Source organism: Carcharodon carcharias, chromosome 9 (assembly GCF_017639515.1).
Source record: "Carcharodon carcharias isolate sCarCar2 chromosome 9, sCarCar2.pri, whole genome shotgun sequence".
Taxonomy (NCBI): domain Eukaryota; kingdom Metazoa; phylum Chordata; class Chondrichthyes; order Lamniformes; family Lamnidae; genus Carcharodon; species Carcharodon carcharias.
Genome location: NC_054475.1, coordinates 143,557,839 through 143,585,775, shown reverse-complemented (window position 1 = coordinate 143,585,775; position 27,937 = coordinate 143,557,839). Strand labels below are relative to the sequence as shown.

The 27,937-nt window shown below is 41.2% G+C and overlaps 1 protein-coding gene and 2 non-coding genes across 3 annotated transcripts; 2 read left to right on the top strand and 1 right to left on the bottom strand.

Moving 5' to 3' along the window:
* Positions 1-1,292: 1,292 nt before the first annotated feature.
* Positions 1,293-12,315, bottom strand: LOC121281806 (cytochrome c oxidase subunit 7B, mitochondrial-like). The gene is made up of 3 exons (XM_041194809.1): positions 12,219-12,315; positions 8,925-9,049; positions 1,293-1,507 (listed from the first exon to the last, which is right to left on the bottom strand). Exons 1-3 carry the CDS (start codon positions 12,253-12,255, stop codon positions 1,430-1,432), a joined length of 240 nt encoding a protein of 79 aa, XP_041050743.1. The 5' UTR covers positions 12,256-12,315; the 3' UTR covers positions 1,293-1,429.
* A 551-nt stretch (positions 12,316-12,866) lies between these two features.
* Positions 12,867-12,980, top strand: trnal-caa. Its single transcript has 2 exons — positions 12,867-12,904; positions 12,935-12,980. It is a non-coding gene; the product is annotated as a tRNA-Leu (tRNA).
* Positions 12,981-15,092: 2,112 nt separating this feature from the next.
* trnal-caa lies at positions 15,093-15,206 on the top strand. Its single transcript has 2 exons — positions 15,093-15,130; positions 15,161-15,206. It is a non-coding gene; the product is annotated as a tRNA-Leu (tRNA).
* The last annotated feature ends 12,731 nt before the right edge of the window (positions 15,207-27,937 follow it).

Here is a 27,937-nt window from a genome sequence, read left to right as displayed (position 1 = left end):
ATGCTACTCCCTCTGCAATTAGCCATCTAGGCTGACATTCCCTTCAGTTTACATGTGGGTGAAGTCTGGCCCACAGTCCCTGCTGGCAGTTGGATATGTTGACAGCAAAGGTCAAATTCCCAACTGCGGAATACCACACAATGCTGGACAAAACTCATTTCTTTACATTCACTTCATCACCAAAACTGTTTACATTCCTGTACCATGCATTTCCGCCACTAACTCTCTCATACTGTTGCCAAAACTCATTCTATTACCATTGCAAGTTCTGCAAGTTGAGACAACAGTTTAAAAAGCATGCAAGATCGTTAGCTCAATAAACGGAGTATTAATGCAAGGAACATATGTTAAATCACTGATTAGGCTCCAGCTGAAGTAATGTTTCCAATTTTCAGTACCAAACTAAGAAGGATGTCAAGACCATGGAGAAGGTGTAGAGATTTATTTGGATGTTACCAGGGATAAGGGAGCTCAGTAACATGGGACAGATTGGAGGAATTGAGGTTCTTTCCCTTAGAGCAGAGATTTAATAGAGGTGCTCAAAATCTTGAATAGTTTTGATGGGGTAAATAAAAATAATAAACTTTTCTCAGTTGCAGAAAGGTTGATAAAGGATCCAGGTTTAAGGTAACTGGCAAAATAGCTTTTTTCTTTAAAATACATCAAGTTATTATCCAGAATGTACTGCCCTAAAGAACAGTAGAAGCAGATTCAATAAGAAATGAAATAGGATAAATATTTGGAAGTGAAAAAAATTGCAGGGCTATGAGGAAAGAGTAGGGGAGTGACTCGAAATGAATTAACTCTTTTAAAAGAGCTGGCATATGCACAAAGGGCCCGATGACAATCTTCTGTGCTGCATCATTCTATAATTCTATGTTTCGTTATAAACGCAAATTAAGATCCATTTACGATTCTATAGCCAATATTCTCAGATTCAATGTCCTCCAGCAAACTGATTTTCAAATCCTTATCATTTTCAAATCCCTCCACATCCTTAACCTCCCTCAGCAATCTTCAATACAAATTGATTCCTTGTTCTCCACTTCCTCTGCTCCTTGTCTACATTCCTCAGCCATAACAATTTCTTCATTTTAAGTCTGCTAAACTGAACCTTAGGCCTCCCCACCCAAGCCTTATGTTTTTGTTTGCTTTCCTTCAATTTATATTTGATGAACAGCACGACTGAAATGCAAATTGTTAAATTTATATCACTGATGAGCAAACCTCACAACCATGTGACCTCCCCAAAAGCTTGTTTGCTCCCTCACCCCCACAAAGAACACAACTTAAAGTTTCTATAATTTATTGATTTACTATGATACCCAATATACAGAGGTAATCAGTACAGTAGAAGCCATGAGCTAGACGCAAATTTGCAATCCAGCCCATCTGTACTCAATTTCTTGCAAACACTTGGTCCATTCCTCTAGTCTTCCCTCCAATTTTGAGGGGTGATCTTGCCAATGGGAGACACGTTCCATGTGAGCCCAGTCTGCGTTGCAACCTACATGCAAAAAGAAGAAAAAAGTACAGAAACAGAAATTACTACAGCATGTAGCCTGATAACTCAGACCAAAAATTTGTTGTTATATTTTTTTCAATGTTTGAAACAACAGAATTTCATTTGAGGACTCCAGTTAGGAAAACTGAATTTTTAAGTTTTCAAATGTCTGCCAGGTACATAGATAAAATGAAAAATTCACCAGAATCATTTTAACTTAATGACTTCTGCACTTTGGCATGAGTGTCACCTGGATGTAGAGTTGTCCACTCCAAATACAGTACTAACTTTTAATAGAAGCTATTCTTAAAGACGTTATAGCAGGGCACTTGGAAAAATAAGGTAATCAGGTACAGCCAACTTGCTTTTGTGAAAGAGAAGTCACGTTTAACCAATTTATAGGAGATCTTTGAAGTAGTATCGACTAACACTGGAGTATTGTTTTGGGCTGCATGAAAGTGCTTAAGTTGGAGTTTGGTGAGTGAGAGTGTTCAGTGAAGAGAGGAGGAGGTGATCCTTTCATTTCTGACCTTTTCTCCAAGAAAAGTGGGAGCCTTGGTCAGTTAGACCTGGTGAGTATTTCTACTGTCCGTAACATTCTCTAAGCTATATGAAGTGAAAGTAAAGGTTGTAATTTAAGGGCAAGTCAGGGCACAGCAGCTCAGCCACGTGATATGCTCCTCCTGCGTGATGTGGGAAGTCAGGGGCACTTCCAGTGTCCAGGGCAACCATGTGTGCAGCAAGTGTCTCCAGCTGCAGCTACGCAAAATTCACATTTCGGAGGTTGAACTGCAGCTGGATTACTGGAGTATCTGCAAGGCTGAGTTCTTTGTGAACAGCACGTACAGTGAGGTGGTCCACACTACAGGTAAACACTGCTAGGCAGAAAGGAAATGGGTGACTGCCAGACGGAGTAAAAGCACTAGGCAGGTAGTGCCTAGGCTCCCAGGGCCCATCTTCCTCTCTAACAGATTTTCCACTTCAGATACTGCTGGGCAAGATGGTTTCTCAGGGGAATGCAGCAACAGCCAAGTCCGTGGCACCACAAGTGGCTCAGCTACAAGGAGAAATAAAAAGTGGGATGGCAATAATGATAGGGGCTCCTATCGTAAGGGGAACAAATAAGCATTTCTGCAGCCACAGACAATGATGGTATGTTGCCTCCCTAGTGCCAGGTCAAGGATGTCAATGAGCAGCTGTAGAACATTCTGAAGGGGGAGAGTGAACAGCCAGATGTCATGGTCCATATTGGTACCAACAGCATAGGTAAAAAGAAGGATGAGGTCCTGAAAGCAGAATATAGGGAGCTGGGAAATAAATTAAAAAGCAGGACCCCAAAGGTGGTAATCTCAGGATTACTCCCAGCGTCACGTGCTAGTGAGATCAGGATTAGGAGACTAGACTAGAAGAATGCATGGCTGGAGAGACGGTGTAGGAGGAAAGGGTTTAGATTCCCAAGGCATTGGGAGCGATTCTGGGGAAGATGAGGTCTGTACAAGCTAGACAGTTTGTAACTCAGCAGGACCAGGACCCATATCCTCGCAAGGGTATTTGCTGGTAATATGGGAGAGGGTTTAAACTAGGTGGCAGGGGGATGGGAACCTGAGCAGAGAGACACAAGAGAGAAAAATAAAGATAGAAATGAAAGACAGAAAAGTAGGAAACAAGAGTGGAAGGCAGAGGAAACAGGGGCTAGCAGCAAATAGGGCCATTGTACAAAAAATGTTTAAAACTGTTAAAGACAAATTGAAAGGCACTGTATCTGAATGCTTGGGGGTATTCACAATAAGTTAGATGAATTAACAGCGCAAATAGATTAAATGGAGACATGGCTGCAGAGTGACCAAGGCTGCGAACTGAATATCCAAGGGTATTCAATACTTAGGAAGAGCAGGCAAAAAGAGGAAAAGGACATGGGGTGGCATTGTTAGTAAATGATGAAATCAGTGCAATAGTGAGCGAGGATATTGGCTCAAAATCTAGATATAGAAGCAGTCTGGGTGGAGCTGAGAAGCAACAAGGAGCAGAAAACACTAGTGGGAATTGTCTACAGGCCTCCAAACAGTAGTTCTATGGTAGGGGATGGCATTAAACAGGAAACTAGAGATGCATGTAACAAGAATGCTACAGTAATCATGGGTGACTTGAATCTACATATAGATTGGCCAAACCAAATTAACAATAATACTGTGGCAGAAGTGCATGCAGTTTTTTTTTTAAGACCAGTACGCCAAGGAACCAACTAGGGAACAGGCAACCCTAGATTTGGTATTGTGCAATGAGATGGATTAAATTAATAATCTTGTTGTGCCTAGTCCGTTAGGGAACAGTGACCATAACATGATAGAATTCTTCATTAGGATGGACAGTGAAGTGGTCCAACCTGAAAATAGGGTACTAAATCTAAACAATGGAAACTACGATGGTATGAGGTGACAGCTGGCCAAAACAGATTGGGGAACTTCATTAAAAGGCTGGGCAATGGATTAATATTTAAGGAAAGAATGCATGCATTCTGATGCAAAAGCACAACACGAAAAGTGGCCCAAACATGGCTAACAAACAAAATTAAGGATAGCATCAGATCCAAAGAGGAGTCATATAAAGTAGCTAGAAAAAGTGGCAAGCCTGAATATTGGGAGCAGTATAGAATTTAGCAAAGGAGGACCAAGAGATTGATTAACAGAGGAAAAAGAGTATGAGAGCGGGGAACATGATAGCAGACTGTAAAAGCTTCTAAAAGTATGTAAAAAGAAAAAAAATTAAAGACGACAAGCGTAGGTCCCTTACAATCTGAAGCGGAAGAATTTATAATAAAGAACAAGGAAATGGCAGAGCAACTAAACAGATAGTTTAGTTCCATCTTCATGGCGGAAGACAAATAGCTTCCCAGAAATGCTAGGGAGCCAAGGGTTTAGCAAGGAGGAATTGACAAATTCATAAAAAGAGAAAATAGTGCTGGAGAAATTAATGAGACTGAAAGCCAACAATCCCCACGGCCTGATAATCTACATTCCAGGGTACTAAAGGGGGTGACCATGGAAATAGTGGCTGTGTTGGTTGTCATCTTCCAAAATTTCGCAGATTCGGGAACAGTCCCGGCAGATTGGATGCTGGCAAATGTAATCCCACTATTTAAAAAAGGGAGGGAGAAAATAGCGAATTACAGACAGGTTAGGCTAACATCAGTAATGGGGAAAATGCTAGAGTCTATTATAAAGGATGTGATAACAGGACATTTAGAAAATATCAATGGTGTTAGACAAAGTCATCATGGATTTATCAAAGGATATTCATGCTTGACAAAGTTACTGGAGTTTTCTGAGGACATAACTAGCAGGATAAATAAGGGAGAACCAGTGGATGTGGTGCATTTGAATTTTCAGAGAGCTTTTGAAAGTCCCACCTAAGAGGTTAGCGTGCAAAATTAAAGCACATGGGATTGGGGGTAATATATTAGCATGGATTGAAAATTGGTTAGCAGACAGGAAACAGAGTGTAGGAATAAATGGGTCTTTGTTGGAGTGGCAGGCAGTGACTAGTGAGGTACTGCAGGGATCAGTGCCTGGGCCCCAGCTATTCACAATATATATCAATGATTTGGATGAGGAAACTAAATGTAATATTTCCAAGTTTGCTGATGACAAAACAACGTGGGAATGTGAGCAGTGTGGAGGATGTTAAGAGGCTTCAAGGCGAGTTAGGACAGGTAGGTGAGTGGGCAAACACATGGAAGATGCAGTATAACGTTGATAAGCGTGACCTTATCCACTTGGGTAGGAAAAACAGAATGGCAGAGTGCTATTTAAATGGTGACAGATTGCAAAATGCCAATGTACAAAGGGACCTGGATATCCTTGTACACCAGTCACTGAAAGCAAGCATGCAGGTGCAGCAAGCAGTTAAGGTGGCAAATGGTAAGTTGGCCTTCATTGTGAGAGGACTCGGGTATAGGAGCAAGGATGTCTGCAGCCAGACAGAGCCTTGGTGAGATCACACCTGGAACAGTGTGTGCAGTTTTGGTCTCCTTTCCTAAGGAAGGATATACTTGCCATAGAGGGAATGCGGCAAAAGATAGGCCAGATTGATTGCTGGGATGACAGGACTGTTGAATGAGGAGAGACTGGGTCGGCTAGGCCTGCATTCACTGGAGTTTAGGTGAATGTGAGGGGATCTCATTAACTTATAAAATTCCGACAGGGCTGGTCTGACTGGATTCAGGGATGTTGTTTCCTCTGTTTGGGAGTCTAGACCAAGGAGTTACAGTCTCAAGATATGGGGTAGGCCATTTAGGACTGAGATGAGGAGAAACTTCTTCATTCAGGGCAGTGAACCTGTGGAATTCTCTACCACAAAAGGCTGTGCAGGCCAAGTCACTGAATATACTTGAGGAAATAAGATAGATTTCTAAAGTCCGAAGGCTTCAAGGAGTATGGGGACACAACAGAAGTATGGCATTGAGATACAGGATCAGCCACAATCATACTGAATGGCAGAGCAGGCTTGAAAGGTCGAATGACCTACTCCAATTCCTAATTGCTATGTTTTTATGTGCTGTACTTAGATTTCCAGAAGACACTTGATAAGATGCCACATCAAAGGCTACTGCAGAAAATAAAAGCTCCTGGGGTAAGGGGTAATATGGATAGAATGGATAATTCTATAATAATTCTATAGTAATATGGATAGCATGGATAGAAGATTGGCAAGCTAACAGGAAACAGTAGGTATAAATGGGTCATTTTCTGGTCAACAAGATGTAACGAGTGGTGTGTCACAGGAATCAGTGCTGGGGCTTCAACCTTTTAAACAAATGATTTGGATGAAGGGACCATAGGTAGTTGCTAAATTTGATGATGACACAAATAGATGGGATAGTAAGATGTGAAGAGGACATAGGGAGGCTACAAAGGTTAAGTGAGTGGGCAAAGATTTGCAAATATGTAAAATTGTCCATTTTAGTAGGAAGAATAAAAAAGCACGTTATCTAGATGGGGAGAGATTGCAGAACTCAGATTCAGGAGGATCTGGGTAACCTAATGCAGGAATCACAAAAGGTTAATATGCAGGTACAGCAGGCGATTAGGAAAGTTACTAGAATGTTATCATTTATTTTGAGGGAAATTGAATACAAAAGTAGGGAGGTTATGCTTCAGTTACACAGGGCATTGGTGAGACCACATTTGGAACACAATATACAGTACTGGTCTCCTTATTTAAGGAAGGACGTAAATGGATTGGAAGCAGTTCAGAGAAGGCTTACCAGACTAATACCTGGAATGGCCGGTTCTCTTTTCAAAGGTTAGACAGGCTAGGCTCATATCCACTGAAGTTAAGAGTAAGAAGTGATTTGCTTGAAACACAAGAGATCCTGGGGGGTCTTAACAGGATGAATGTGGAAGGGATGTTTTGTCTTGTGGGGGAACCTAGAACTAGGTGTCACTGCTTAAAAATAAAAGGCCACTCAGTGAAGATAGATGAGAATTTTTTTCTCTCAGAGGGTTGAGTATCTTTGGAACACTCTTCCTCAAAAGGCAGTGGAAGCACAGCGTTTGAATATTTTTAAAGGAGGTAGATTCTTGATAAGCAATGGGGATGAAAGGTTATCAGGGGTAGGCAGGAATGTGGAGTTGAGGTTACAATCAGATCGGCCTTTATCTTATTGAATGATGGAGCAGGCTCAAGTGGCCTACTCCTGCTTCTACTTCGTATATTCATCTAATATTGCACTGACTTCACACAGGCCCAACTTGTCATTACATAACAAGTATTTTCAGACACACTTGGCTCAACTTTGGATGAAGTTCAGCCGTCATTTTTAAATTTTTTTTAAATTAAAGAGTAACTGGATAAGCACTTGGCATGTCATAACATTCAAGGCTATGGGCCAAGTGCTGGTAAATGGGATTAGGTAGGTAGGTAAGGTGTTTCTCACATGTCAGTGCAGACTCGATGGGCTGAAGGGCCTCTTCTGCACTATGATTCTGTGATCTAGATAAATATAATGGTCCCAATGTGCTGGCCAACAAAAATAACTTGTGCACGAGATCAAATATTTAAATTTAGTTCTTTCTGCTTAATATAGAGTGACCTCTACCAGTCACTATTTGATTGTAATAACCCCCCCTTTAAGAAAATTTGAGTCTTTAACAACAGTCGATAAATGCAATATAGACAAGGCAGGTTCCAGATTTAGACTCCGATTTGATAACCAATGTGGGGCCAACCATCCTCAAGAGTCCCTCAGCTAGGAGGAGTGGGAATGGGGTACGGGAGGGCATGGGGGAAGAAAAAAAAAACAAGAATACTGCTGTTTAACGTCAAGTGACCCTGCCGGAAAACCTATATTGGAAGATCAGAAAAGGATTCAGGCAAAGTATGCTGTTGGTCCCACCAACCCAATACAATAGCCTGCCAATATTGTCTAGGTTCATGTCAATGACCAAGTGGACAAGTTTCCACAGTACAGTCTGAAATATCAGAATCAAAAGGAGAAGAAATTCAACTAATCTTGGAAATTTACTGCAATGATACTGGTGCTGTTAAACTTAACATAACTTGCAAGTTCTTTTTTCCTTAGAAAGCACCATTTAACTGGCTTAATTTTTTTGTAATCTGTAATCTGGAGATGTGCTGTGATCCAGTCATATCATACAAACAAGCTCTGAAAAACAAACTTGCTCCACTCCAATATTTGACCAGTTAAACTGAACACCCTTTCTTGTAGGCCACTCAGAATTGTAGCAGCAAAGCTGGAGGCTTAAACATGCAAATAGTTCACTGCTTACCTAACGCAGGAATTTCACCCATTTTATCATTGGCTAAAGTTAACATTTGAAGATAGGGCAAGAGGGCAACAATACAAGGCAGTGGTTAGACCTCATTTAGAATACTACATTCAGTTCTGGGCACCGCATCTTAGGAGGGATATATTGGCCTTGAAGGGGGTGCAGCAGAGATTGATCAGAATGATACTGGGTTAAAGCATTAAAGTTAAAGAACAAGATTTGAAGAATGCAACATCTCTTTCAGATAAGCCATGCAGGCACCCTGAAGTGCTTCTCTGCTTCAGAAATTAATTAGTACATGAGTTAAATTTGATGAAAATTTAGATAATTGTTTTGAAAGAGCAAGTCAGAGATGAGTAAGCCACACCATAAAACGCTACAAATCCCTCAGTCCAGGATGAATAAAAAAACATCTTACTGCTGCTTCAGCACCTATGTCACAGAAGCCGGGGACACAGATTCAATCCCCATGCTGCTGAGTTGCTGTAAAGTAGCACCAAGCTGGACACCAGCTCATGGAGTGGTTAAGGCCTAGGAGTCCTTCTTGACTCAGATGTCTGATACAGGCATTTGATTTTGAAAGTGCAGGAAAAGAGCAAATAAAGATTGGTACTCCATTTGAAGCAACTTACATAACCCCAGACTGCAACACAGAATGCTAATCCTCCCACAAGGACAGCATTTCCATACTTGTCATGAAAGTCAGGACCAGTTTTGTGATGAGCTTGTCTTGTTACAATTTGACGAATGCTCCGACCTAAAACGTAAAAAGATCAACAATGAAAACCAGACAAATCCTTTTTATGGCGATTACTCATAACTTCAAGCTTCTCCACAGGCCTCACTATTGAACTCTCCAGCCTGGAGAACATTTATACAAAGTTGAGGCATATCCAAAGCTTGAATCAGTGTTCAGCAGCAATGCAGGTTAATATCACAAGTGGCAAGAATTGGAATCTGCTGAATGACAATTGCTGAAAGAGGGACCTAGAGGTCATAAATCTCTCCAGACAGAAATCAATAGAAGAGTCAACATGATATTCTTAAAACGACAGCCATGATGTTGTCAGGCCTGATCTTAATGGTGCACCAAAACCAGGAAGGTGCAGCAGAGTAATTATATCACTTTTACTTTTATATTTAACCAAGCTACATTAAATGTCAACAAGTGTTCCATCATTTAGAAACTCCAAATAATCTATGTGGTCTACATATTTGGGAATTTCAGTTCATTACTCAAGGTTTCATTCATTTCCTATTTAATTAGGAAACAAAATAAAGAAAAACTTGATTTTTCAGGTCAGGACATACTGTAATAGTTGAATGAAACATCTGAAATTTTCATCAAGACTGCGCTGTTTCCCCAAGTCCACTGGTTGTATTTGAAAATGTAGCAATTTTTTTTTTGCTGGGTTCAATTACACAACCTTCATAAAATCTACTCTCAACTGTTGGCTCTGGTTCAGGTTAACCTGGCATGAATCAGCTGAGTACTGTGGCAAGTAGGGTGGCACACTGCATAAATGCACCGCTGCAAATTGACCAGCGTATAAAATAACAACTAAATTCTAATTTAATTTATCTTTATGGTCAGTATTGGTAATTCTATGCAGTTTGTCATTTTGCCAATGGCAGATTAAGACAAAGCCGATTTAAATCCAGTCCCACTTTGCCTTTTACGAGAACTGAAGTCCTGCGATCATTCTGAAGTAGTCAGTGATAACCTGACTACAGATCTGTAATAATAAATCAATATAAATCATGTACAATAATCTAGAATTGTTTTTCTTCCATAGCTACGTAAGAGACTACAAATTTACGTCAGCAAAGTTAAATGTAACCCATGCTTCAAAAATGAGACATAATATGCTGCCATTGACCAATCAATATAAATCATTGCCATTATAAACATACAGCTAACATGTCCCCTCTTCACACTGAGCAAATCCCCCAATTGTGTTGTGAGGCACTACCACCATGCTAAAGGAGATAGATTCAGAACACATCTAACTGCTCAGAACTGGGAATCCATGAGGCGCTGTGGGTCATCAGCAGCAGAAATGCATTCAACCACAATTATGGCCCAGCATATCCCCCACTCTACTCTTACCAACAAGCCATGAAGAATTCAAAGAAGAGTGCAGGAGGGCATGCCACAAGCAGCAACATCACATGTAAAATGTGTCAAGCTGGTGAAGCTACAGCATCGAACTACTTGCACGCCAAAAAGCTAGAGATCTGATCAACCAACTGATCAGATCAAAGCTCTGCAGTCCTACCACATCCAGCCATGACTGGTAGTGAACAATTAAACAACACAAGGCAGCTCCAACAATATCTCCATCCTCAATGAAAGGGGAGCCCAACACATCAACGCAAAGACAAGACTTAAGCATTTGCAACCATCTTCCACCAGAGGAGCCAAGTGGATGATCCACTGTGGTCTCCTCTCGAGGTCCCCAGTATCACAGATGCCAGTCTTCAGCTGATTCAACGCACTCCAAGTGATATCAAGAAACAGCTGAAGGCACTGGATACTGCAAAGGCTATTGTGAAGTATAATAATTTTCATAACATTTTGCTGGTTTATGACAAGGTAGGTTTATTGGGGTTAAGTATAGTTGGGTCTGTCTGTGTGATTTAATTACATTTGGAGTCAACATGGATGCTGACATAGCATGTAAGGTGTGAAGGGAATTTACATTTTTAGATAAATTAAGGGATTTGGATTTCAAAGGAATCTTAGCCTGTTAACTATCTAGAGAAGCAAGGCTCCTTCCACATCACCTTCCAAACCCACAACCTCTATCCCCTAGAAGAACAAGGGCAGCAGACACATGGAACACCACCATCTGGAAGCTCCCCTTCAAGCCACTCAACACCCTGACTGGGAAAAATATATCACCGTTCTTTCACTGTCGCTGAGTCAAAATTCTGTAACTCCCTCCCAAAAAACACTGTGGGTGTACCTACACCACATGGACTGCAGCGGTTCAAGAAGGCAGCTCGCCACCATCTTCTCAAGGGTAACTAGGAGTGGGCAATAAATGCTCGCCTAGCTGGCAAAGCCCATATCCCATGAATGAATTTTTAAAAGTGCCATTTCAGAGGGATTATATAGAGGATACTACAGCAATCCGGAAGCAAATCAGAATAACCTTTTTGAATATAACAGGGAAACAGGTCAAGGGAGTCCATGTTCAGCTATCCAAGAGAAGAAAAATCCTAGGGAAAAACAGCTCAGGCAATAAATATACTTATGATTGAAAAAGGCGTTACAAAAGGGCATATTCGGGAAGACACCAGAAAGTATACCTTCATACAGTTAGAACTGAGTGTTTTTAAGAATGGATATGTCCTATAAACTGAACTCAACAGCCAGATATGGTAATAGAAATTTAGTCGGGTTGACATTTTGGAATGATGAAATCAAATGGGCTGCAGAATCTTATCAGCTAAACGAAATCTGGTGGGCCAGTCAAATAGAGCTGTGTCGGATATAGCTTCGCTCATGGCACAACAGAATGCAATTTGGACACTTTAAAATACAGCTAAGATAATGTCGAGGCAATTAGATAATTCAATGAAAAAGGACAGCGTTTTTTGTTAAACCGAAACATATATCCCACCAGGTTATAGTTTCCACCCAAGACTTTTGAGGCACAAATTTGTACCTAGAAAAACGACCCTGTAACACTGATTTTGTAACAGTGGCGTATTTCCTCCTCGTTAAGTTGCTTAAACTATAGGGTCACATTTCCCCTTCTGTCTCTCGCTTCTTCCCTCTCAATTGCTCGCGATGGCTGGTTTGAAAGGGCTGACAACTCACAGAAAACCCTTCCAAAACAACACAACAGTTAAACCCTTACGAGAGGCGAGAGCTGAGAGGGCCGACCCCTATCCCACCGTACCAAGCAGACATTTACCGGACAGGGAAAGCAGACTCTGGGCTAAAGGCACCATCTCCACCTCGCGTCCGTTTACCCTTCAGGAAAACAAAATGGCAGCCACCAGCACCGCGCATGCGCCAATGGCCTCTTTTTAGGTCGGAGGTTTTGATAAAGAAATTAATTCCTTTCCATGATCACAGTTTGTTAGTTAAGAACGATGCAATACGATAACGTGAAACATTCATCAAAAGGTTTCTAAGAAAAAAAATTAAATAAAGGCGCATGCGTATCTGCGATTGTGGCCCAAACGGAAAAACTACAGTTCCCAGAATCCCGAGCGGCAGCGCTCTACTACCACCCCCCCCTTCATAATTTTTAAATAAATCTTTTCCGCCCAGCATATTTTCCAAATTATAGGCGAGATACTGCGAATAAGTTGAAGATAAAATGTTGGTATTCGATCGGAGTGGAGAGTTTCTGAAAGTTTAATGCGCTACCGATCTTGATTCTGAATTAGAGTTCAGTGCCTCCGCAGCTTTTTACTCGGAGTACTGGCGGCTGCGGACCGGGAGGAAAGAACAATTCCAGCTAAAATTTAACTAAAAACGAACGCACACGATGTACAGTGACACAAACTTCCTCTTTAGCTTTATCAAACCTAACGGCGAAGCTTAGAGCATGGGTGTCAGGATGGCCGAGTGGTCTAAGGCGCCAGACTCAAGGAGTGAAGTCCTTCCGCGATAAGCCGGGTGTTCTGGTCTCCAACTGGAGGCGTGGGTTCGAATCCCACTTCTGACACATTATTTTTCTTCACGTTTCTGAAAAATTCCACTGCACCTGAATTACATTTTATAAAATCTTCTATTAATGTTTTACAAAGCAAATTATAATCAGAATGATTCATGGTCAGCAGCTGACTATACAGCGTGTGTTAAAAGAAAAAAGGAAATCGCAGAAACTACATAGTTGAAAATCTCGAAGTATTCTACAAGTAATAAAACAATTCCAAAATGTGTTTAGTATGTTGTCAGACGTAAAACAATAATCAACAAGTAACTTCTGCCATTTAATTACAAAATTTCACTGATGAATTACATAAGATAAAGGATGTATAAATAGGAAAAGAAAGCAAAGAGCAGAAAGAAGTGGATATTCTTCTGGTTGGTGGGATTGTTTAACAGAGTGCTTCAGGGAGCTATCTCAGGATGTCTTTTGCTCTGCCTTTATATAAATAATTTGAATGTAGACGAAGGAGAAATTATACTGACCTTTGTTGATGCTACCAAATTTGGAAGCATGGCAAACTGAGGAAGAATTCCGGAGAACGTAACTGAGTTAGTAAAGCAGACAGAGGAGTAGATGAATTTCAATGCAGGGATAGTGTTGTGATAGATTTTTGAGGAAAAAGAGCAATGCAAGGAAGTATGCTGTAAATGATAATGCTAACGGAATGGAGGAACCGGCAATATTGGGAGTACAGATATTTATCTTCAAAGACAGGTATCGAGGTTTTAATTGGCAAAAAGGGAAAATTCCGGATTTTATACATAGGGCAATTGAATATGTGACATTGAATAAAAACAAAAAAATAAAAACAAAAAAACTGCGGATGCTGGAAATCCAAAACAAAAACAGAATTACCTGGAAAAGCTCAGCAGGTCTGGCAGCATCGGCGGAGAAGAAAAGAGTTGACGTTTCGAGTCCTCATGACCCTTCGACAAAACTCAAACTCAATGTGACATTGAATGTTGTGTATATGAAATATTATAGCTGGATTATCTTATGTTGAAAGCAAAATATTGCGGATGCTGGAAATCTGAAACAAAAACAGAAAATGCTGGAAAAACTTAGCAGCTCTAACACCTTTTGTGGAGAGGGAAAAAAGTTAACGTTTCGAGTCCTTATGACTTCTTCAGAGCATTGTTGGTCTGGGCACCTCACAATATAAAGGGTTTTTAAAAAGCTTTATTCATTGGAACAGAGATGGTTAAGGGGCTTTCGGTTTGAGATTTCAAAATTATAAAAGGTTTTGAGAGGGTTAATGATAAATAAATGGTTTTCCCACTGATTCACAACTTGGTAATAAAATTGGTAATAAGTGAGGTTAAAGTCTGGAGTATTAGAAGAAAAAGTGGGAAGCTAGAAGAATGTTTGTTTTCACACAGAGGGATATTTAACATGGATTGCTTTCTTACAAGTGACAGCTAAGGAAAAGACTTTAAGATAATTGAAAGGGGATTGAATGAGGATTTGAAAAGGAAGGCGTGGACAGGGAAATCGGAAGATCGAACATAGCTCCTGTTGGAGTGCACTGACACCAGTGAGTTGTGTCAAGTAGCTTCCTTCTATGCTGCAATTTGTATAATTCTATATTACACTTAAATGAGTTTCAAAAGTAAAATCACTTTGAACAATTAATTATATAAAATTAAATGATAATAATTGCATTAAATATTATTATGTACTGAGAGGAACTGTTTTGTAAAATAGACTGATTTAATGCTAATTTAGACAACGTGGTTGTTTTTTTAACATAAAACGACTTGGATATTTCCTCATGTAGTACTGAAAGGGAGCAACAGGTGTCAGCAGACTCGTACAGCAGTCCATATTGTTTCATGCAGTTTGCTTCCTTTAAACAGCGACGAGCCTGTCTTTTAGATTCACGAAACATCTAAAAAAAATTGTTTCGCAGAACGAACATACATATATGAATAATATAAAAGCAAAATACTGCGGATGCGGGAAATCTGAAAGAAAAACAAAAATAGCTGGAAAAACTCAGCAGGTCTGACAGCATCTGTGGCGAGAAAAATTTAGCGTCTGGATTCATACATATATGAATAGTAGTGGACGGTGTTACAGATTAGCAGTCTTTCAATATCACGATGTAGCTAGATAGTAATGGGTGTCAGGATGGCCGAGTGGTCTAAGGCGCCAGACTCAAGGAGTAAAGTCCTTCCGCAATAAGCTGGGTGTTCTGGTCTCCAACTGGAGGCGTGGGTTCGAATCCCACTTCTGACACATGCTTTTGGGTTAATGATTGAAAACTGTCTGTGTTCAATGTGACCCCAAGTTTCTCCTTGCCTGTCTCTGCCCCATTCCTTCTGACCCCTCTCTCCTCAGTTGCAATGACATGTAATGTTAGCTGGAGGAACAGCTCCTTGTCTTTTGATCAGACACTTTTACAGTTTTTTCTCTCTAGTTCTGATGAAGAGTCATACGGACTCAAAAAGTTAACTCTCTTCCTCTCCACAGATGCTGTCAGACCTGCTGAGATTTTTTCAGCTATTTTTGTTTTTGGTTCAGATTTCCAGCATCCACAGTATTTTGCATTTACTTTTCAGCCTTTGTTTCTTTACTTGTTGCACTGTCATCCCATTTTGCCTAATTATATCATTATGCCTTTTGATTTTTAATCTAAGTCACACATCATCCTGACTTGGAACTATATTGCTCTTGGGTCAAAATCTGGAATTCCCTACCTATAAGCAGCATGAAGGGCAGTGGTTCAAGAAGGCGACTCACCACCACCTTCTCAAGGACAATTAGAGATGGGGCAATCAATGCTGGCTTTGCCAGTGATGCTCAAATGCCACAAATGAATTTTGAAAACAGATACAATTATAAAGGAGGCGCAGAATCAGAGACACCTGGGGATTTATATACACAAATCATTGAAGAAAGCAGGGCAGGTTGAGAAAGTGGTTAAAAAGGCAAACGGAACCCTGGTCTTTAAAAATATAGGTGTAGGCTACAAAAACCAGGAAACCATGATGAACCTTTATAAAATGCTGGTTTGATCTCAATGAAGAATTCTCACCAGTTCAGGGCATTGCACTTCAGGAAGAACATGAAGGCTTTATGAGAATGGTTCCTTGGATAAGGGAATTTGGTTAAGCTGGGGCTATTTTCCTTGGAGAAATGTTAAGGGGAGATTTAAGAGAGGTATTCAAAATCACAAGAGGTCTAGACAGAGCTGACAGAGAGAAACTGTTCCCATTGATAATGGGGTCACTGGTTTAAGGTCATTGCTAAAAAAAACAAATGGTGACATGAGGAAGAACAAGAAGCATGTGGTTATGATCTGGAATGCACTGCCTGAGAGTGGTGGAGACAGATTCAATTATAGCTTACAAAAGGAATTAACTGAAGAGGGAAAAAATGCAGGGTGACGGGGAATAAATGGAGGAGTGGGACTAGCTGAGTAACTCTTTCACAGAGCAAACAATGACATATTGGACCAAATGGCCTCTTCCTTCTGGGCTTTAACTTTTCTACGATTCTATAATTTATTACATTCCACCCTATCCAGACTTTTCTTACCCCAGCTGGAGAATTGTGGCCAGTTTTGGGGAACATATTTTAGGAAGGGTGTCAAAGCCTTGAAGACTGTGCAGAGAAAATTTACTAGTATAATGCCAGGGATATGGGACTTAAGACATGCAGAGAGAATAGAGAAGCTGCAGTGTTTTTCTTATAGGGCAGAGAAAGTTAACAGGAGATTTGATAGAGTTGTTCAAAATTATGAAGGGTTTTGATGGAATAAATAAGGAAAAAATGTTTCCAGTGCAGAGAGTTGGTAAGCAGAGGACACCAATTTAAGATGATTGACAAAAGAATCAGAGGTGGGTGGCAATTTTTTATAAACAGCAAGTTGTTATAATCTGGAATGCACTACCTGAAACCAACTCTGACCCCGCCTCAGATGATTGGATGCAGGCCTATGTTACCTTTAAATTTTACTATTCCAATACACTCCTGGCCAGCCTTTCATATTCTACCCTCTGTAAAACTGATGTCATCCAAAACTCTGCTGCCCATGTCTTAATTTGCAGCAATCAATCCTGTGCTCACTGACCTACATTGGCTCTTGCTAAGCAACACCTCAATTTTGAAATTCTCATCCCTGTTTTCAAATCCCTCCATGGCCTCACCCCTCCCTATCTCTGTAACCTGCTCTAATTCCACAACCATCCGAGATATCTGCTCTCCTCCAATTCTAGTTCTTGAGCATCCTCGATTTTACTCTCTGCAATGAGACCATAAAATTCCGCCCATAGGAATATAAAGCAAGTCTCAATAATGGTGACTATGACAGCTATTACTGATTTTCATAAAAACCCATCTGGTTACTGATGTCCTTTTGAAAAAGGAATTTGTCTGTCCTTATCTGGCCTGGCCTACATGTGACTCCAGATCCACAGCAATGTGGTTGACCCTTAACTTCCCTCTGCATTCATTTCAAGGGCAATTAGGGATGGGCAGCAAATGCTGGCCTTGTCAATGAGGGCCACATCCCATGAAATAATAAAGAAAAAAAATGCTGTTGCTGAAATATGAACAGAAAAGATTGGTTACCATTTAGGAGTAGAATATACAAAATTAATGGGAAGAAAAAGACAAAGAACATCACCAAATAAATTCCGAACACTGAATGCATATTATTAAAAAACTACTCTACAATTTTCCATGATATAGAGTCTGAAAAGTTCCCCTTTCACTCCAGATGCAGTTAATGCCTTCATCAGAGGAGAAAACAGAAAGAACAAATAAAATAGAATATTACATACGTAGGATTACATAGGATATACAAGTACAGAAACAGGCCACTTGGCCAACCAGTGTTTATGCTCTAGTTGAGCTTCCTCGCACCTCTCCTCATTTAAATCCATCACCATATCACTCTATCCCTTCTTCCTCATATCTTGTCTAGTTTCCCCTTAAATGCATCTATCCTATCCAATTCAATCAGTCACTGTGGTAACAAGTTCTACATCCTCACCACTGTTTGGGTGAGAAAGTTCTTCTGAATTCCTTGTTAGATTTATTGGTGATTATCTTATATATTGCTCTCCCCCACAAGGGCAAACATTCTCTTTGTATCCAGCCTATCAAAATCTTTTGGGCTGCATTTCACACTGGGAATGGATTTCCTTGACTTGCCCCACAGCCATATATCAGCTATTGGGCATTTAACTGGCTTGGATCTAGACCTCTGAAAGAAGTCCTGCCTCCCAGAGTTGCCAGCCAATTAAATGGCTGGCAGCTCTCTTATCACAGCAGCACCACCAGGAGTCATTGATTCCCCTGAAGAAGAGCTGCTAAGAACCCTGAACGAGTTGAATCCGGGATGTCGCTGGGGCCAGGTTGGCTGGTCCTGGCGAGGAGTTTGGTGGGCTGGGGTGGACATGGCAGGGGTGGGAAGGGGAAACACAGGAGTAGTGAAACTTTGGGGGGTGCTTCCGATGTGCACAGGAGGCCCACCCACCCCCAACCCCAGCCCGACCAATAGGCTGCCAGCTTTACTGGACAGCCTGGATACTTGGCGTTGGCCTCCCAGGCTGCGGGAAAGATCCCAGCATTAATTGGCTACTTAAAGGCCTCATTTGGCCCATGAGTGAGCAGGCCACCCGACGCCTCCCCCCCGCCGTTGCAGGTACAACATCTGTGGGGGCAGGAGAGGGCAGGTAGGCAATGCTTACAGTCTAATTTTATGCTGTCCCCTACTTGCATCCCACCATTAGGGGAGCCCTAAAATTCAGCCTTTCACAATTTTAAATACCTCAACCTTCTTTTTACAAGAGAAAAGAGACTCAGCCTGTGAATGCTTTCCTGATACGTATACCCACATATTTCTGATATCATCCTTGTAAACCTTGTCTGCGCCCTCTCAAGTGTCTCTATATCCTTTCTATAATATGGCCACAGAACTGCATGCAGTACTCTTAAATGTGGACTATCCAAAGTTCAATGCAGGTTGAGCATACTACTTTTTTACTTTTCAATTCTATCACTAAAAATAAAGCTAAGGGACCTTTTAATGGTCTTGCTAACCTGCATGCAACATTTAGTGATTGGTGTATTTGTACTCTGAGATCCCTTTGTTCCTCTACCCCATCTAGGCTTGTATCTTCCAAGTAGTAAGTGATCTCCCTATTCTTCTAAGCACAATGTACTACTTCACATTTATCTGCATTGAACTTCATTTGCCAATTAGTTACCCATTCTGAGAACATAAGAACATAAGAAATAGGAACAAGAGTAGACCATTCGGCCCCTTGAGCCTGCTCCGCCATTCAATAAGACCATGGCTGATCTGCTTATATTTTGACTTCCACATTCCCATCTAACCCCAATAACCTTTGATTCCCATGCCTAATAAGAATATATCTACCTCTGCCTTAAAAATATTCATTGACCCGGCCTCCACCACATTCTGAGGCAGTGAATTCCAAAGTCACACAACCCTCAGAGAAAAAATTTCTCCTCATCTCTGTCCTAAAAGGGTGACCCTAATTTTAAAACAGTGGCCCCTAGTTCTAGACTCACCCACAAGAGGAAACATCCTTTCCACATCCACTTGTCAAGACCTTTCAGGATCTTGTATACTTCAATCAAATCACCCCCCACTCTTCTAAACTCCAATGGTAACAAGCCCAGTCTGTCCAACCTTTACTCATAAGACAGCCCCCTCATTCCAGGTATCAATCTAGTAAACCTCCTTTGAACTGCCTCCAATGCATTTGCATCCTTCCTTAAATAAGGAGACCAAAACTGCACACAGTATTCGAGGTATGGTCTCACCAATGCCCTGTATAACTGAAGCATAACATCTTTACTTTTGTGTTCAATCCCTCTTGTAATAAAGGATAGCATTCCATTAGCTTTCTTAATTACTTGCTGTATCTGCATGCTAATATTTTGTGACTCATGTACTAGAACACCTAGACCCCTCTGCACCTCAGAATATGTAGCTGTTCTCCATTCAAGTAATATTCTGCTTTTTTGTTCTTCCTGCCAAAGTGAGCAACTTCACATTTTCCCACATTACACTCCATTTGCCAGATCTTTGCCCACTCACTCAGCCTACCTATATCCATCTGCAACCTCCTCATGTCCTCTTCACAACATACTTTCCTACCTATCTTTGTGTCACCTGCAAATTTAGCTACCATGCCTTCACTCCACTCATCTACATCATTGATGTAAATTGTAAAAAGTTGAGGCCAAATTAGAGGCCCCTATGGGACTCCACTCATCACAACCTGCAAATCAGAAAAAGACCCACTTATGCATACTCTCTGCTTTCTGCCAGCCAGCCAATCTTCTATTCCATAGTGGGTAATATGTTACCCACTACACCATGAGCTTTTATTTTCTGTAATCATCTTTGATGTGGCACCTTATCAAATGCCTTCTGGAAATCCAAGTAGAGTACATCTACGGGCTCCCCTTTATCCACTGCACATGTTACTCCTTCAAAAAACTCCAATAAAATGATTAAACATGAATTTCCTTTCACAAAACTATGCTGACTTTTCCTTATTGCCTTGAGCTCCTCTAAGTGCCCAATTATAACCTCCTTAATGATCGATTCTAATAACTTCCCCATGACAGATGTCAAGCTTGGCCTAAATAGCCAAGTGGTTATGGTACTGGGTTTGTAACCCCAGGATCAAGAGTTCAAATCTCACAATGGCAAAACTATGACAGACGTCAACCTAACTGGCCTATAGTTGCCTGTTTTCTGCCTTTCTCGAATAGAGGGGTTATATTTGCTTCTTTCCAATCTGATGGAACCTTTCCAGAATTTAGCAAATTTTGGAAAATTAACACCAGTGCATCAACTACCTCATCAGCCATCTCTTTTAAGACCCTGGGATGGAGTCCATCGGGACCCAGAGACTTGCCAGACTGCAGCTCCATCAATTTGCTCAGTATTGTTTCCCTAGTGATTTCAATTTCGCCAAGCTCCTTTCTCCCATTCACCTCCTGATGTTCAGCTATTACTGCAATGTTTTTTGTATCCTCTATAGCGAACATAGAAACAAAATATTTGTTAATTTCTTCTGTCATTTCCTTATTATCTACTATTAACTCCCCACTGTCACTCTCTAAAGGGCAAACACTCACTTTACTTACTCTTTTCCTTTTAAATACCTATGGAAACTCTTGCTATTTGTTTTTACATTTCTAGCTAGCTTCCTCTCACTCTAAATTCTTTCTCCTGATTAACCTTTTAGTCATTCTCTGCCTTTCTTTATATTCTGTCCAATCACCTATCCTGCTACTCACCTTTGCGGAGTTGTCTGCTTTTTCCTTAAGTTTGATGCTTTCCTTAATATCTCGAGCTAACCACAGATGGTGGATTCTCCCTTTAGAATTTTTCTTTATAGTAGGAATGTACTTGTTCTGAATAGTCTGAAATATCTCCTTAAGTGTCTGCCACTGCTTCCCTATTGATCTATCCTCTAGCCAAGTTTCCCAGTTCATTTCAGCTAGCTCATGTTGCATCCCCACATAGTTGCCCTTATTTAAGTTTTAAGATACTAGTCTTAGACCCGCTCTTCTCCCTTTCAAACTGGATGTAAAATTCAATCATATTGTGGTTGCTGCTACCCAGGGGTGCCTTTACTCTGAGATCATTAATTAATCTTGTCATCTTACACAATACCAAGTCTAATATAACCTGCTCTCTGGTTGGTTCCAGAATATGCTGCTCTAAGGAACTATCTCAGAAGAATTCTAAGAACTCCTCATTCAGGCCATTACTGCCAATCTGATTTTTCCAGTTTATGTGTAGATTAAAATCACCTATGATTATTGCGGTCCCTTTATCACAAGCACATAATATTTTCTCCTGAATACTTTGTCCTACACTGTGGCTACTGTTAGAGGGCCTGTAAACCACTTCCACTAATGACTTTTTCCCCCTACTATTCCTCATCTCCACCCAAACCAATTCTACGTCCTGATCTCCTGAGTCAAGGTCATCTATATCTAATGCATCAATGCCCTCGTTGATTAAGAGGGCTACCCCTCCACCTTTACCTAGCTTCCTATTCTTCTTGAATGTCATGTACCCTTCAATACAAAGGACCCAATCTTTGTTGTCCTGCAGCCATGTCTCCATAATTGCTATCAGATCATATTTATTTACTTCACTGTGGGCCATCAATCTATTTATTTCATTATGAATGCTACATGCATTCAGATAGAGAGTTTTCAGTTTTGTCTTTTTGTTTCCTTTGTAACATCTAGTCTTGACTGTTGATGTACTCTTAGGTTTTTTTCTCTCGGTACCTTCCTGCCATTTTCTGACCCTCATTTCTCATTTTACTATTTTGTTCTCCTATCTTGACTCCACACCTTGAATTGCTACCTCTACCCATACTTGATCCCTCACCCCTCTTGTTCAGTTTAAAGCCCTCTCTACTTCCCTAGTTATGCGATTTGTGAGGACACTCAACCCAGCATGATTCAGGTGTAAACCGTCCAGACGGTACAGCCCCCACTTTCCCCAGTACTGATTCCAGTGCCCCACAAACTGGAACCCACTTCTCCCATACCAGTCTTTGAGCCATGCATTCATCTCTTTAATCTTATTTGCCTTATGCCAATTTGCACATCGCTCAGGTTTGAGGTTCTGCTTCTTAATTTGGTACCTAGTTCCTCATAATGACTTTGCAGAACCTCTTTCTTAGTTCTACCTATGTCATTGGTACCTATATGGATCATGACAACTGGATAGTCCGCCTCCCACTGCAAGTTTATTCATGTCCTCCTGTAATTTGTTGCAGATTTCCTCAATATTGACTATCATCCCCGATATGGGGTCATCCATAAATTTAGAAAGTGTGTTTTTATTCCAAAGTCAAAATTATTAATGCAAATTGTGAACAGCAGTGAGCCCAGCACTGATTCTTGTGGAACACCACTTCCCACTTTCTACCACTCTGAATAACTACTCTTTGCTCCCTCTCTCTGCTTTCTGTCTTGAAACTAGCCAGCAAATCATTCTGCCACTTGTTGGTTGACTCCAATGAATAATGACCTTATTCATTAATTAGCCTTTTATGGGGGCACCTCTTTGAAGGCCTTTTGAAAATCCAGATAAATTACATCTACTGCATTATACATAGATCAGTGACAGGTAACCTCCTTCCTTTGTAGATTCAAATATTTAATCAAATAATTGATTATCTAGACAATTTCACTCACATTTAGATTGATTGCTTTTCAACATATCCTGGGTGCAAGACTCCCAAAAAGTTAAATTTTTAAGCATGTTACCCAAAGGCTTGTATGCAAGAGAAGTCCTGGTCCTGAAATAACAAATCACCTGCTTCATGGCGTACAATCAACTTGGAAGAAGTTTAACCTGGGAATCATAAAATCCTGTAGAAACAGAATACACAAGTGAATTGATACTAATGCCATACTAACACATGTGCACCCCACTATGCCCCAAGGTGCTGTAGTTTCTGATAATTCTAACCATGTATTTCATTGTGTAGTGCACGCAATTCATAACCAATAATTATGCTTTTGATGCTTTCAGGGCAAATATTGCCAAGTGATCAAAGCCTTGTATCACTACTGGTTGTACCAGTACCATTTAAGGGACATTACGATCTGCTGTGTTCACACCACATCACACCTAAACACTGCAAACTACAGCCTGATTTTAACTCCTGGTGGGAGTTGCAAGGGTAGGGTGCAAGATGGATAGGGAATTTTCCAGCCGTTCACAGCATGAGGCCTGGGAGACTTTAGTTTCCAGGCATTATCTTCATGGCCCACGTCACTCTCCCGTCTGAACCCAGTAGAAAGCAATAGTTGGGCAGCTGGCAGGAGTTGAAATGGGATTTCGGCAGCAAAAAGCCACTGCTGGATCCCAGCAGCCAAGCAAATGGTTATTAGGAGTGTCAGAAGGCATTGCATTCAGGGGATGGAAGGGAAGTCCAAAAGTGTGAACATCCATGGCTTCGTTGTGTGGCCTGGCTCTGCCGGCCCACAAGAAATCCACAACAATTTAATTTATTTACCATTTACTCTTCTAGGCACACTCCTTTGGCCACTAGATTGGTGTCACGACAGCTTCCCTGCTCAGGCTTGGGTTAAAATTGCAGTTGGTACAGATGATGTCATGGGGCCTTGCCTGAATATTTGGAACAGGACTCTGCTATCTTCTGGCAGTTGTCTGTTCATCTCCTCCCTCCCTAAAGCCTTCACAGCCTTCCTAAAGTGTAGCTCCCAGAATTGTATAGACTACTCCAATTGAAGCTGAACCAGTATTTTATTATAAAGTTTCATAATAATTTCCTTGCTTTTATATCCTATGGCCTAAATTTTCTGGTTCCGCCCACCACAGGGATTATCACAGGCGGGACAGAAAATTTGGCAACCAGCAAAAGGTCTGTTGACTTTGGTTGGGGATTTCCAGTCTTGTGGTGGGCTGGACCAGAAAATCCTGCCCTACGTCTCTATTTATAAAGCCTGCAATCCTGTATGCCTTTTTGACAACTTTCTCAACCTGCCCTGCCACCTTCAATTATTTGTTGCAGAAAAGATTTACTAGAATGTTACTGGATTAATGACTTCAATTATGTGGACAGTAACTCATAGCTCTGTAGAAAGGTCATACAGACTCGAAATGTTAACTCTGTTTCTCTCTCCACAGATGCTGTCAGGCCTGCTGAGTTTTTCCAGTATTTTCTGTTTTTGTTGTAGTAAATAACATCTACTATTTTCTCACCAATTGTCTCCCTCCTGATGTCTTGTGCTGCAGTGGATAGTGTCCCTACCTCTGAGCCACAAGCTCCTACTTCAAGTCCCACTCCAGGGTTTGGTGGCCACTGAGGTTGTGTTCATAATGCCGCCAAGTAGGTTGATTGTCAACCTGCAAATCCTTCCAACATGGCTATGGCAGACGGTCAAAGTGGGAGACACACCTGGTCAGCCATGTTTAATGTCAGGTGGTGCCCTTCAGCTATAGCCTCTGGCTTCAGGGTGGTGACCTGTTCTAGGAGAAACAAACCAGGGAAAACGGATGTAAGCAAGTGTTTTGTCTGCCTCATATGTCTCTAGAGGCAGTAAGTCTTTGCTCCTGAAGTCATTGACTTCTTGTTGGAGTATAGAACCATGCATTCTGGTTGCTCTCCACTAACTTGTCCAAGTGACTGTTCAGCATATGTGAGGTTTAACTGTGAGTGTTGGTAGGTTATGTGTCCATTGACTAGTCTACTGTAAGCTGGGCATGTATCCCCAGCTGAGGCACCTCATGCTCATCTGCTGCCAACACACATGGGTATCCAGTAATGATGTGGAGGAGGAACCTGGGTCAATGGAGCCTTCAATATCTGGAAACATTGAGGCTGACTGTGATTAACTAACTCAGCACAGAGCAGAACTGGAACCTCTGGCTTTTCTAGACTATGTGACTCGTCTTGCTATAACCTTAATTAATGGAGCCATCAAGGGAGTTGGTACATGTTTTGAATAATTAAAATAATTGGTTGTTGTTGCTGCAATTTTACTCTGCACTCCTGAGCTTATGATTGGAAAAATATCAGCTGGCTTTCTGTTCCAAATCAGTCCCTGATATGCTCTCTACTGGAAAGCATGTGTGTAGACATCACTGAGGACAGCAGTTCCTGCTTAAAACTAACTGCATCTTAAAGACTTTGTCTATTTCTGGCTGCCAGAAAACAAAAGATGCCAGGGACAGTGCAGAGAAAGAGCTTCATAGCTGATCTCCAATTTCAGGCCTGTGATTTATGAGAAAAGACTGTAAAACATGTGTTCACAGTCTGCAAAGAGGGTATCTGATAGAGGATCACATAGAGATATACAAGGTAGTTTAAAAAGTGAATCTGGAACATCATTTTAAATTGAAATGCCTGAGCAAAAGGATCCAAGTTCAAACAAAAGAATGGTGTTTTTACAGTCAGAAATAAAAACAAAAGATGCTGGCAATGCTCAGGAGACCTGGCAGCATCCGTGGAGAGAGAAACAGAATAAATGATTCAGGTCGATGACCTTTCATCAGAACTGGGAAAGGTTAGAAATGTCATAAGTTTCAAGCAAATACAGAGGAAGATAAAATGCGGGTGGGAGGAAAGAATAAAAGGGAAGGATGGAAGGCAGGAAAGATTAAATGACAGATTTTAAGGAAGGACAAGGCTAAGGTGGAGCTGAAGAATACCAGATGAGCTGAAAACTGGACTGTCCAGACACATGACCACCCTAATTCTGCAGCTCATTACTGTGCAGAGTGTCCAAGCTCAGGAGCCCTTTCAAGCCGGGCACAGGCCAGGGCCAGGACCAGGACAGAAACCTGAGGCAAAGTCACCAACATTTGTGAACAAGCAATGTGGTCCGGGGTTAAGTCTCTATGTTTCTGAGTGTGTTTGGTGTGCCAGGGCAGTGGGGAAAGGGAGCGAACAGACCTCTGCCTTCACAGAGACAGAGCGGTCAGTGTGAGGCGTGGGGTGATCCTATTCAGGGCAGCAAATGTTTGCACTGTTAGTGACCCCAAAATAAAAATACTGATCATAAAAGCGCCCAGCACCAGGCAGTGGACAGACCAGCTGAAAGTGGGACTATCTGGTATAAAACTGGTCAATGGCTGACCTAACAGAGGCAGTGAAAGGTGGGAGCCTGTTGGTGTGGAGGGAAAACAATCAGTATTCCAATGAAGCTCAACATAAATTTGAGGAACTGCACTTCATCTTTCGATTAGGCACTTTACAGCCTTCAAGACTCAAGACTGACTTCAACATTTTCAGATCGTAACCTCTGCTGCCATTTTGTTTCTCTTTCCTTCCCTGGCTTTGCTGAAAAAAGAGACATGTCGAAGCTTTTCGTCTTGCACTCATCAGGACACTTCGTAAGAATACCAATATAAGGGGAAAACAACAATTTATACTGTATGAGAAGAGAGTGCTGATTAGTTGGCAAGTGGACTCTGATTGGTAGAGGTGTTGCCATGGAGAATACACTAGTGATGGTGACTGACAGTTAACTGCCAACCATTGTTTTAAATTTAAACCGGGCAGTTTGACCCTGATTGGTGAAGGCATTGCCCTGAGGAATGAATCGGTGAATGGTTGTCACTTATTTTGTTTAACTGAAATAAGCACAATGTATACATGTTCTTTCTGTCAGTAAGGAACAGGGCCCTGTGCATTAATATATGTAGCTTCCAGCACACACAAATGTGTCACACTGTGAGCCCAAATGACAACCCTAAATTGGCTGTCTGCGTAATTCTTAGCACAGTGAGGGTTAGAATCACATCTAATATAAAAACAAAAAACTGCGGATGCTGGAAATCCAAAACAAAAACAGAAATATCTGGAAAAACTCAGCAGGTCTGGCAGCATCGGCGGAGAAGAACAAAGTTGACGTTTTGAGTCCTCATGACCCTTCAACAGAACTAAGTAAAAATGGGAGAGGAGTGAAATATAAGCTGATTTAAGGTGGGGGGGTGGGGGAGAGGTGGGGTGGGGGGGTGGTTGTAGGGACAAGAAAGCAGTGATAGGAGCAGATAACCAAAAGATGTCACAGACAAAAGAACAAAGGAGGTGTTGAAGGTGGTGATATTATCTAAAAGAATGTGCTAATTAAGAATGGATAGCAGGACACGCAAGGTACAGATAGCTCCAGTGGGGGTGGGTTGAATTAAGACTAAAAGGGCATAAAAGTTATAGATTTAAAAATAATGGAAATAGGTGCTTAAACCAGCTTATATTTCACCCCTCTCCTATTTTTACTTAGTTCTGTTGAAGGGTCATGAGGACTCGAAACGTCAACTTTGTTCTTCTCCGCCGATGCTGCCAGACCTGCTGAATCACATCTAATGTTGGACATTATGTTTTGAATTTAAGTATGGGTTGGTTGAGTTTGGTCTGTACCTTGCCCATTGCGAACAGTGGCTGGGACATGCTTTTTGATATGATTCGCTGGTC

What these genes read in the sequence shown, in the direction of transcription:
- LOC121281806 (XM_041194809.1), bottom strand. Translation starts at nt 12,255, where the DNA reads ATGGTGCCTTTAGCCCAGAGTCTGCTTTCCCTGTCCG. An exon ending in GAGTCTGCTTTCCCTGTCCG is followed by an intron (nt 9,050 to 12,218) that starts GTAAATGTCTGC and finishes TTTACGTTTTAG; the next exon opens with GTCGGAGCATTCGTCAAATT. An exon ending in GTGTTGCAGTCTGGGGTTAT is followed by an intron (nt 1,508 to 8,924) that starts GTAAGTTGCTTC and finishes TTTTGCATGTAG; the next exon opens with GTTGCAACGCAGACTGGGCT.